Raw genomic sequence first — 12,500 nt, 5'->3', positions numbered from 1 at the left:
ACAGTACAACCGTAACCCCAGCTACAGTACAACCACATGACCAATGTACTGCCACTGTAACCCCAACTACAGTACAACCGTAACCCCAACTAGAGTACAACCACATGACCAATGTACTGCCACTGTAACCCTGTCTACAGTACGACCGTAACCCCAACTACAGTACAACCACATGACCAATGTACTGCCACTGTAACCCCGACTACAGTACGACCGTAACCCCCGCTACAGTACAACCACATGACCAATGTACTGCCACTGTAACCCCCGCTACAGTACAACCACATGACCAATGTACTGCCACTGTAACCCCAACTACAGTACAACCGTAACCCCAACTAGAGTACAACCACATGACCAATGTACTGCCACTGTAACCCCGTCTACAGTACGACCGTAACCCCCGCTACAGTACAACCACATGACCAATGTACTGCCACTGTAACCCCGTCTACAGTACGACCGTAACCCCCACTACAGTACAACCACATGACCAATGTACTGCCACTGTAACCCCGTCTACAGTACAACCACATGACCAATGTACTGCCACTGTAACCCCGTCTACAGTACAACCACATGACCAATGTACTGCCACTGTATCCCCGTCTACAGTACAACCACATGACCAATGTACTGCCACTGTAACCCCGTCTACAGTACAACCACATGACCAATGTACTGCCACTGTAACCCCGTCTACAGTACAACCACATGACCAATGTACTGCCACTGTAACCCCGTCTGATACAACCACATGACCAATGTACTGCCACTGTAACCCGTCTACAGTACAGCGTTGGTTTTTTGTTTAGTTTAGTTTTATTTTTACAGGGACAGTGCACATTAATCAACGTTTCAGTAAAGTGCGGTTTTTAGCCAGCCGGCTAATTTTCAACAGTAAGCTGGGCAGGTTATTAAAAACAATTACAATATAGACAATAGCACCATAGACATAGCAACATAGCACAAGGACAAGCAAGACATAGCATACAGACAGAGCAACATAGAACAAAAGCAGCAAGACAAAATTCATAAAAGCAACAAAGTGTTTCCATACCTCACAAGCTACAGACAACATGGAAAGCGGCAGCACACAGCTAGGGACCATGTTCACAAATCTGATTGACCTTTAGCCATGTCTTCAGCATTTTGTGAAAGTGTGATATGTGGTGCAGTTATGTGTGTCTGATGGCAGTGTATTCCAGACATGGGAAGCTCTCACAGAGAATGCAGATTTACTAAAGGTGCTTTTCCTTGGGGGAACTATACAGTCACCTCTCATAGCAGACCTTGTGGATCTGCTGCCATATGTCTAGGTTTCTGTTTAACAAAAATATTGAGTGGAGGGGGAGCCAGGCCATTAAGGATCTTGAATACAAGACATGCGTCGGTGTATTGCACAAGATTTTCCCAGCTCAAGAGCTTATGTTTTCTAAGGATGTGACAATGATGATGGCTATTGGGCTTCCTATCAAGCACTTTGAGAGCCTGTTTGTAGACAGACTGAATAGGTTTTTAATGTTGTACAACAAGCTTGGGCCCAACTAGTCCAAGCAGTATATAAGTGGGAGTATCATAGATTTGAAGTACAGTTTTGCTACCTCTGTAGTCAAACAATTTCGTATAAATCGGGGAATTAGCTAGATTGAATTTAGTTATTTGAATGACCTTTTTCACATGCTTTTTAAAGAGAGGTTGGAATCAAGTATGATGCCAAGATACTAAAAATCGGATACCACCTGGAGCTCTCCCTGACACATAGACATCTGGCTCAGTAGCATCTGTTGCCCTCTTTGTGAAGAACATGCAAACAGTTTTTTCACATTGAGATGCAACACGAATCTCTGAGCCACTTTGTAACCTGGACCACTACAGTAGTGAGTTCTTGTGCAGCTTGTTGTTTGCTCTTTGCATGCACATATATCACTGTATCATCTAATTGCCATTTGAACTTCAGACCCAGTACAGACAGAAGGCAGATCATTAATGTACAGGCTGAATGGGAGGGGCCCCAGTATTGACCCTTGGGGCACGCCCACATCATAGCTACAAGTGGGCGACAGCTCATTGCTCACTCTGACACACTGAGTTCTGCCTTCAAGGTATGATTTCATCATCTCAAGGCATCAGGGGAAAAGTTGAACTTGGACAATTTTGATGAGAATCTCATAGTTAACAGTATCAAAGCCTTCCTTAGGTCCAGAAACACAGCCCCAACAGCACCCCCTTTGTCCATCTTGACTTCACATTTTCCAGAAGAAAGCAGTTGGCCGTTTCTGGAGTGTTTCGCTCTGAAGCCAAACTGCATGGAGTGTAATGTGAAGGGCATTTGTTGAGGTGGGCAATCAGTTGTTCTGCTACACACTTTTCAACAACCTTTGACACCACAGGTAGTATACTAATGGGCCTGTAGTTACTCACGTCAGCAGGGTCGCAACCCCAACTACAGTACAACCACATGACCAATGTACTGCCACTGTAACCCCGACTACAGTACGACCGTAACCCCCGCTACAGTACAACCGCATGACCAATGTACTGCCACTGTAACCCCGTCTACAGTATGACCGTAACCCCCGCTACAGTACAACCGCATGACCAATGTACTGCCACTGTAACCCCGTCTACAGTACGACCGTAACCCCCACTACAGTACAACCACATGACCAATGTACTGCCACTGTAACCCCGTCTACAGTACAACCACATGACCAATGTACTGCCACTGTAACCCCGTCTTTCAGTACAACCACATGACCAATGTACTGCCACTGTATCCCGTCTACAGTACAACCATTACTGACTAATGTACTGCCACTGTAACCCGTCTACAGTACAACCACATGACCAATGTACTGCCACTGTAACCCGTCTACGAATGCGGCCGTAACCCCACAGCTACAGTACAACCACATGACCAATGTACTGCCACTGTAACCCCGTCTACAGTACAACCACATGACCAATGTACTGCCACTGTATCCCCGTCTACAGTACAACCACATGACCAATGTACTGCCACTGTAACCCCGTCTACAGTACAACCACATGACCAATGTACTGCCACTGTAACCCCAACTACAGTACGACCGTAACCCCGCTACAGTACAACCACATGACCAATGTACTGCCACTGTAACCCCATCTACAGTACGACCAGTAACCCCCGCTACAGTACAACCACATGACCAATGTACTGCCACTGTAACCCCAACTACAGTACGACCGTAACCCCCGCTACAGTACAACCACATGACCAATGTACTGCCACTGTAACCCCGTCTACAGTACGACCATAACCCCCGCTACAGTACAACCACATGACCAATGTACTGCCACTGTAACCCCAACTACAGTACGACCGTAACCCCCGCTACAGTACAACCACATGACCAATGTACTGCCACTGTAACCCCAACTACAGTACGACCGCCTAACCCCTGACATACAAACCAAAATTACAGTATGACTACATGACTGCCAATGCAGTCAGTCTGACCACTGTAAATTGTAGGGCGGAGAATTGCCAAAGACCTCACGATACGATGTTACCACGATGCCTAGGTGTCCAGGACGATATATATTGCAATTGGATGCAGTAATTTTATTGCGATTCCATGTTCCAAACATGCTGCTCACCATATGTCTGCTGCAGAAGGACAAGAGAGAGTCATGAGAAACAAGTTTTGATCAGTCGTGGAAATAAGTGCTGAAAACAAATTGGTTCCTTATTTAAAAGCAGATGGAGAATAAGCTCTGATGGGAAAACACCGGAGCTTTGGTGCAACGATCGCAAAAATAATATTGCGATACTGTCAAAATGAAACGGCATACCTCCCAAAATGATACCCTGATATATAACTGTATCAATATTTCCCCTCATCACTAGTAAATTAACCCTAGTGTAACTGGAGTCCCAGTTACACTGACCATAATAAACCAGACCATAAGTCTACCCCAGTCCAACCGCTGTGTTCCCTGTGTGTTTCTGTGCAGATGCTTTCTACGAGCACCTGAAGAAGCTGCGTCAGCACAATTTCATCGTCAAGGCCATCGGAACCACGTTACTCAATAGGGTAAGGAACAGGTCACCTTCCACTCCCTCTCTCTGCCCCCTCACCCCATCTCTCTGTGCCCCTCACTACCCTCTCTCCTGTGCCCTCACTACCCTCTTTCTCTGCCCCTCACCCCATCTCTCTGTGCACCTCACTACCCTCTCTCTCTGCCCCTCACCCCATCTCTCTGTGCCCCTCACTGCCCTCTCTCTCTGCTCCTCACCCCATCTCTCTGTGCCCCTCACTACCCTCTCTCTCTGCCCCTCACCCCATCTCTCTGTGGCCCCTCACTACCCTCTCTCTCTGCCCTCACCCCATCTCTCTGTGCCCCTCACTGCCCTCTTCTCTCTGCCCCTCACCCCATCTCTCTGTGCCCCTCACTGCCCTCTCTCTGCCCCTCACCCCATCTCTCTCTGCCCCTCACTGCCCTCTCCTTTGCCCCTCACTGCCCTCTCTCTGTGCCCCTCACTGCACTCTCCTCTCTGCCCCTCACCCCATCTCTCTGTGCCCCTCACCCCATCTCTCTGTGCCCCTCACTACCATCTCTCTCTGCCCCTCACCCCATCTCTGTGGCCCTCACTACCCTCTCTCTCTGCCCCTCACCCATCTCTCTGTGCCCCTCACTGCCCTCTCTCTCTCTGCCCCTCACCCCATCTCTGTGCCCCTCACTGCCCTCTCTCTCTCTGCCCCTCACCCCATCTCTCTGTGCCCCTCACCTGCCCTCTCTCTCACTACCCCTACCCCATCTCTCTGTGGCCCTCACCCCATCTCTCTGTGCCCCTCACTGCCCTCTCTCTCTGCCCCTCAATCCATCTCTCTCTGCCCCTCACTGCCCTCTCTCTTTGCCCCTCCCTGCCCTCTCTCTCTCTCACCCCTCACCCCATCTCTCTGTGCCCCTCACTGCCCTCTCTCTTTGCCCCTCACTGCCCTCTCTCTGCCCCTCACCCCATCTCTCTGTGCCCCTCACTGCCCTCTCTCTTTGCCCCTCCTGCCCTCTCTCTCTCTGCCCCTCACCCCATCTCTCTGTGCCCTTCACTGCCTCTCTTTGCCCCTCACTGCCCTCTCTCTCTGCCCCTCACCCCCATCTCTCTGTGCCCCTCACTGCCCTCTCTCTTTGCCCCTCACTGCCCTCTCTCTGTGCCTCACTGCCCTCTCTCTGTGCCCCTCACTGCCCTCTCTCTGTGGCCCTCACCCATCTCTCTGTGCCCCTCACTGCCCTCTCTCTGTGCCCCTCACTGCACTCTCTCTCTGCCCCTCACCCCATCTCTCTGTGGCCCTCACCCCATCTCTCTGTGCCCCCTCACTGCCCTCTCTCTGTGCCCCTCACTGCCCTCTCTCTGTGCCCCTCACTGCCCTCTCTCTCTCTGCCCCTCACCCCATCTCTCTCTGCCCCTCACTGCCCTCTCTCTTTGCCCCTCACTGCCCTCTCTCTTTGCCCCTCACTGCCCTCTCTCTCTCTGCCCCTCACCCCATCTCTCTGTGCCTCACTGCCCTCTCTCTTTGCCCCTCACTGCCCTCTCTCTCTGCCCCTCACCCCATCTCTCTGTGCCCCTCACTGCCCTCTCTCTTTGCCCCTCACTGCCCTCTCTCTCTCTGCCCCTCATCCCATCTCTCTGTGCCCCTCATCCCATCTCTCTGTGCCCCTCACTGCCCTCTCTCTCTGCCCCTCACCCCATCTCTCTGTAGGGTCCTCACCCCATCTCTCTGTGCCCCTCACTGCACTCTCTCTCTGCCCCTCACCCCATCTCTCTGTGGCCCTCACCCCATCTCTCTCTGCCCCTCACCCCATCACTCTCTGCCCTCACCCCTCTCTCTCTCTCTGCCCCTCACCCCCTCTCTCTCTCTGCCCCCACCCCTCTCTCTCTGCCCCTCACCCCATCTCAGCCTAACCCCCTCATCCCATATATGAAGTGGATACTTAGGTAAATGGATCCCTAAAGAGCTTTTAATCACTCCCTTTCTCTCTCTCACTTTCTCTGTCCCTCTCTCTGCCCCTCACCCCATCTCTCTCTGCCCCTCACCCCATCTCTCTGCCCCTCACCCCATCTCTCTCTGCCCCTCACCCCCCTCTCTCTCTCTGCCCCTCACCCCCTCTCTCTCTCTGCCCCCTCACCCCTCTCTCTCTCTGCCCCTCACCCCATCTCTCTCTCTCTGCCCCTCACCCCATCTCTCTCTCTGCCCCTCACCCCATCTCTCTCTCTGCCCCTCCCACCCCCTCTCTCTCTCTCTGCCCCTCACCCCCTCTCTCTCTCTGCCCCTCACCCCCTCTCTCTCTCTGCCCCTCACCCCCTCTCTCTCTCTGCCCCTCACACCCCCTCTCTCTCTGCCCCCACCCCTCTCTCTCTCTGCCCCTCACCCCATCTCAGCCTAACCCCCTCATCCCATATATGAAGTGGATACTTAGGTAAATGGATCCCTAAAGAAAGCTTTTAATCACTCCCTCTTTCTCTCTCTCACTTTCTCTGTCCCCATCTCTCTCTCTGTCTAGTTTGGAGGGACAGAGGGTGAGTGGTTTCAGAAGCTGACGTCTAGGTTCTGTAGTCACCAGACGTGGGCCCTGGAACAGCTGAAGATGAGACAGAAGAAAGACCCTCGTTTCAACTCCTTCATACTGGAGGCAGAGAGTAGGCCTCAGTGTCGTAGGCTGCAGCTGAAGGACATCATCCCCACTGAGATGCAGAGGCTCACCAAATACCCCTACTGCTGGAAAACATTGCCAAGTGCACAGGTCTGTGTGTCCTTCCCTGTTCACATTCAGATAAACAGAGAGAGTGTGTGTGTTGTGACATGTGTTGTGTGTATTCCTGTAGAGGACACCTTGGAGAAGGAGAGTATTCAGCAGAGTGCAGAGTGCTGTAGGAAGATCCTCAACCACGTCAACGAGGAGGTCAAACAGATGGAGAACCTGCTGGTGAGACACACACACACACACACACACACACACACACACACACACACACACACACACACACACACACACACACACACTCAAACTACTACTATTCTTATAAGTGTCTGAGGGAAAGTATAAATGGTTTTTCTCTCTCCCTCCAGACCCTGAAAGACTATCAGCGCAGGCTGGACACCTCAGGACTCAAACCCAGTAATGAGCTGTACCTGGAGTACAAGGTGACTGACAATAGTGAGGGCTTCTTGTAGTGTGGTCCAGTGCTCTTCATGCTATCCTTTCTACAGTTGTCCCGTTCTCTCATTCTTTATCAGTCTCTATTGTTCTCTTCTCTCTCAGTACCTTGACCTGGCCCAGAGAAGGATGATATATGAGGGGCCTCTGACCTGGAGAGTGACCAAGGAGAAAACATTAGGTGCACTATCAACTCTACAAACATTAGTTTGTTTTAATGTATCAACCAATCGTCTGTCTGATTTCATTTTACTCAAACCCAAACTTTTGTTCTTCTGTTGTTTACTTCTTGCCCCACTCTCCTCTCTACCCTGTTCCTGCCCCACTCTCCTCCTCTCCTCTCTACCCTGTTCTTGCCCCACTCTCCTCCTCCTCCTCTCCTCTCCACCCTGTTCCTGCCCCACTCTCCTCCACCTCTCCTCTCTACCCTGTTCCTGCCCCACTCTCCTCCTCCTCCTCCTCTCCTCTCCACCCTGTTCCTGCCACACTCTCCTCCTCCTCTCCTCTCCACCCTGTTCCTGCCTCACTCTCCTCCTCCTCTCCTCTCCACCCTGTTCCTGCCCCACTCTCCTCCTCCTCCTCCTCTCCTCTCCACCCTGTTCCTGCCACACTCTCCTCCTCCTCTCCTCTCCACCCTGTTCCTGCCCCACTCTCCTCCTCCTCTACTCTCCACCCTGTTCCTGCCCCTCTCCTCCTCCTCTCCCTCCATCCTGTTCTTGCCCCCTCTCCTCCTCCTCTACTCTCCACCCTGTTCCTGCCCCCTCTCCTCCTCCTCTCCTCTCCATCCTGTTCCTGCCACACTCTCCTCCTCCTCTACTCTCCACCCTGTTCTGCCCCCACTCTCCTCCTCCTCTACTCTCCACCCTGTTCCTGCCCCACTCTCCTCCTCCTCTCCTCTCCATCCTGTTCCTGCCACCTCTCCTCCTCCTCTCCTCTCCATCCTGTTCCTGCCCCACTCTCCTCCTCCTCTCCTCTCCATCCTGTTCCTGCCACACTCTCCTCCTCCTCTACTCTCCACCCTGTTCCTGCCCCACTCTCCTCCTCCTCTCCTCTCCATCCTGTTCCTGCCACACTCTCCTCCTCCTCTACTCTCCACCCTGTTCCTGCCCCACTCTCCTCCTCCTCTACTCTCCACCCTGTTCCTGCCCCACTCTCCTCCTCCTCTCCTCTCCATCCTGTTCCTGCCACACTCTCCTCCTCCTCTACTCTCCACCCTGTTCCTGCCCCACTCTCCTCCTCCTCCTCCTCTCCTCTCCACCCTGTTCCTGCCACACTCTCCTCCTCCTCTACTCTCCACCCTGTTCCTGCCCCACTCTCCTCCTCCTCCTCCTCTCCATCCTGTTCCTGCCACACTCTCCTCCTCCTCTACTCTCCACCCTGTTCCTGCCCCCACTCTCCTCCTCCTCTCCTCTCCATCCTGTTCCTGCCCCCTCTCCTCCTCCTCCTCCTCTCCATCCTGTTCCTGCCACACTCTCCTCCTCCTCTCTCTCCACCCTGTTCCTGCCCCACTCCCTCCTCCTCCCTCTCCATCCTGTTCCTGCCACACTCTCCTCCTCCTCTACTCTCCACCCTGTTCTGCCCCACTCCTCCTCCTCCTCTCCATCCCATCCTGTTCCTGCCACACTCTCCTCCTCCTCTACTCTCCACCCTGTTCCTGCCCCACTCTCCTCCTCCTCCTCTCCTCTCCACCCTGTTCCTGCCCCACTCTCCTCCTCCTCTCCTCTCCATCCTGTTCCTGCCACACTCTCCTCCTCCTCTACTCTCCACCCTGTTCCTGCCCCACTCTCCTCCTCCTCCTCTCCTCTCCACCCTGTTCCTGCCACACTCTCCTCCTCCTCTACTCTCCACCCTGTTCCTGCCCCACTCTCCTCCTCCTCCTCTCCTCTCCACCCTGTTCCTGCCCCACTCTCCTCCTCCTCCTCTCCTCTCCATCCTGTTCCTGCCCCACTCTCCTCCTCCTCTCCTCTCCATCCTGTTCCTGCCCCACTCTCCTCCTCCTCTCCTCTCCATCCTGTTCCTGCCCCACTCTCCTCCTCCTCTCCTCTCCATCCTGTTCCTGCCCCACTCTCCTCCTCCTCTCCTCTCCATCCTGTTCCTGCCCCACTCTCCTCCTCCTCTCCTCTCCATCCTGTTCCTGCCCCCTCTCAGAAGTGCAATGTGTGTTGCTGGGGGATCTGTTGGTGCTGTTACAGAAGCAGGATGATAAGATGGTGCTGAAGTGTCAGAGTAAGAGTAACATCGCTGTTCAGGAGGGCAAGCAGATGCTCAGCCCTATCATCAAACTAGACTCTGCCTTCCTCCGAGAGGTGGCCACAGGTGAGACACGCACATCTTTAAATACTTCATTTGAATGCACAAATCACATTACAGTCCCGGAGGATTCAAACATTTCAAAGATTCACAGACACATAGACACGCGTAGTGTCAAAGATACCTTCTCCACCTTCTCCACACAGCTAGGCTGTCCATGACAAAGAGCAATGAGCAGTACCTTGCTAGCTGCTTTGCCTTTTTCCCTATGCAGTCCTGCAATCTGATGGCCATGCACTATCAGCCTATGTACACGGCCAAAGGCTGTTCAGGCATGACTCAAGAGGCTGGTATTTCAGAAACTTGACAGCACAGGGTCTGGTCCATGTAAGAGTCAAAAGAGCAACCCACTTCCAAAAGAGCATCTGTCTCCGGCCTTCCCCCACAACAACACCTGCCATATTTGGTATTCAAGAAAACACAACATCATCAACATGGAGTCGCACACACACACACACACACACACACACACACACACACACACACACACACACACACACACACACACACACACACACACACACACACACACACACACACACACACACACACACACACACACACACACACACACACACACACACACACACACACACACACACACACACCTTGCAGGAATATGTCATCTCAATCCCCTCTCTTCTGTCCCTCTGTCAGACCGTAAGGCTTTCTACGTGATCTTCACCTGGGACAGCGGGGCTCAGATCTGAACTGGTGGCTCAATCTGTCGGGAGAGGAGGAAGTGAGTGTGGGAGAGGAGAGAGGGTTTGGGGAGAGGAGGGAAGTGAGAGGGAGAGGGAGAGAGAAGGGTTTGGGAAGGGGGATTGGTGAGGGGAGAGGGAGAAGTGAGTGAGGGGAGAGGAGAGAAGGGTTTGGGAAGGGGATTGGTGAGGGGAGAGGGAGAAGTGAGTGTGGGAGATCGAGAGAGAAGGGTTTGGGAAGGGGATTGGTGAGGGGAGAGGGAGAAGTGAGTGTGGGAGGGGGAGAGAGAAGGGTTTGGGGAGAGGAGAGGAGAGGTGAAGGAGAGGAGAGAGAAGGTTTGGGAAGGGGATTGGGAGGGGAGGGGAGGTGAGTGAGGGAGGGAGAGGGGAGAGAGGTGTTTGGGAGGGGAGGCGAGGAGGGATTGGGAGAGGGAGAAGTGAGTGGGGGAGAGAGGGAGTGGAGAGGGAGAAGTGAGTGTGGGAGAGGAGAGAGGTTTATGGGGAGGGAGGAGGAGAGGTGGAAGATACAGAAGATAAAGACGAAGCACCAACTGTAGTGGTGATGTGGCTTTTGTTGTGTGAAGCTGGACAGATGTGATCAAGATGGCGGTAGATGAGCTGAAGAAGACAGGACCTCCATCTGACCTGAAGAGAGGAAACAGCATCTTAACTGGAGGAGGGGAAACCTTATACAGCCCACCACGTGAGTCAACACAGCTCTTGAGTGTGCTGTAATAAGCCAGTCCTCTGAGCACGGATCACATTTAGTCATTTAGCAGACGCTCTCATTCAGAGTGACTTACAGGAGCATTTAGGGTTAAGTGCCTTGCTCAGGGTACATCGACAGATTTTTCACGTAGCCAGCTTGAGGATTTGAACCAGCGACCTTTCGGTTACTGGCCCAGCGCTCTTAACCGCTTGCCTACCTGCCGCTGATCTCATTTCTTTCTCTCCTTCTCTTTCTCGCTTTCTCTTTCTTTCAGGTTTCCTCAACCCCTCTCAGCCCCACTGAAAATGGAGGAGTCTTGTTGAAAAACAGCATTGGTGAGAACAGACAACAAAGCACCTCTTTCAAAGCACCTCTTCTAGATGTTGATAATGTCGTTGTTAATGGTGCTATTACTGATGTTTATTTAGTTACTGCCAAGACTGTTACTACCAAGACTGTTACTGTGTTACTACCAAGACTGTTACTGTGTTACTACCAATACTGTTACTGTGTTACTACCAAGACTGTTACTGTGTTTTTACTGTTCCTGTGATACTACCAAGACTGTTACTGTGTTACTACCAAGATTGTTACTGTGTTACTACCAAGACTATTACTGTGTTACTACCAAGACTGTTACTGTGTTTTTTCTGTTCCTGTGTTACTACCAAGACTGTTACTGTGTTACTACCAAGACTGTTACTGTGTTACTACCAAGACTATTACTGTGTTACTACCAAGACTGTTACTGTGTTTTTCTGTTCCTGTGTTACTACCAAGACTGTTACTGTGTTACTACCAAGACTGTTACTGTGTTTTTTCTGTTCCTGTGTTACTACCAAGACTGTTACTGTGTTACTACCAATACTGTTACTGTGTTACTACCAATACTGTTACTGTGTTACTACCAATACTGTTACTACCAATACTGTTACTGTGTTTTTACTGTTACTGTGTTACTACCAAGACTGTTACTGTGTTTTTACTGTTACTGTGTTACTACCAAGACTGTTACTGTGTTTTGTACTGTTACTGTGTTACTACCAAGACTGTTACTGTGTTTTTACTGTTACTGTGTTACTAACAAGACTGTTACTGTGTTTTTACTGTTACTGTGTTACTAACAAGACTGTTACTGTGTTTTTACTGTTACTGTGTTCCTACCAAGACTGTTCCTGTATTTTTACTGTTACTGTGTTACTACCAAGACTGTTTCTGTGTTTTTACTGTTACTGTGTTACTACCAAGACTGTTACTGTGTTTTTACTGTTACTGTGTTACTACCAAGACTGTTACTGTGTTACTACCAAGACTGTTACTGTGTTACTACCAAGACAGTTACTGTGTTACCACCAAGACTGTTACTGTGTATTTACTTTTACTGTGTTACTACCAAGACTGTTAATGTGTTACTACCAAGACTGTTAATGTGTTACTACCAAGACTGTTAATGTGTTACTACCAAGACTGTTAATGTGTTACTACCAAGACTGTTACTGTGTTACTACCAAGACTGTTACTGTGTTACTACCAAGACTGTTCCTGTGTTACTACCAAGACTGTTACTGTGTTACTACCAA

General features: G+C 51.2%; 1 protein-coding gene across 1 annotated transcript in view; it reads left to right on the top strand.

Moving 5' to 3' along the window:
• The window catches only part of LOC124029751 (rho guanine nucleotide exchange factor 1-like), a 10,674-nt gene extending 428 nt beyond the window's left edge, over positions 1-10,246 (top strand). Inside the window, 8 exon segments of the mRNA XM_046341345.1 lie at positions 4,000-4,079; positions 6,547-6,754; positions 6,757-6,786; positions 6,869-6,969; positions 7,113-7,187; positions 7,306-7,381; positions 9,349-9,516; positions 10,168-10,246. Coding sequence (XP_046197301.1) covers positions 4,000-4,079; positions 6,547-6,754; positions 6,757-6,786; positions 6,869-6,969; positions 7,113-7,187; positions 7,306-7,381; positions 9,349-9,516; positions 10,168-10,220 — 791 coding nt within the window. The 3' untranslated portion in view covers positions 10,221-10,246.
• Positions 10,247-12,500: the final 2,254 nt, after the last annotated feature.

Source organism: Oncorhynchus gorbuscha, unplaced genomic scaffold (genome assembly GCF_021184085.1).
Source record: "Oncorhynchus gorbuscha isolate QuinsamMale2020 ecotype Even-year unplaced genomic scaffold, OgorEven_v1.0 Un_scaffold_7531, whole genome shotgun sequence".
NCBI classification, from domain to species: Eukaryota; Metazoa; Chordata; class Actinopteri; order Salmoniformes; family Salmonidae; genus Oncorhynchus; species Oncorhynchus gorbuscha.
The sequence above is the reverse complement of the archived record's forward strand: the minus strand, read 5'-3'. Positions and strand labels throughout refer to the sequence as shown.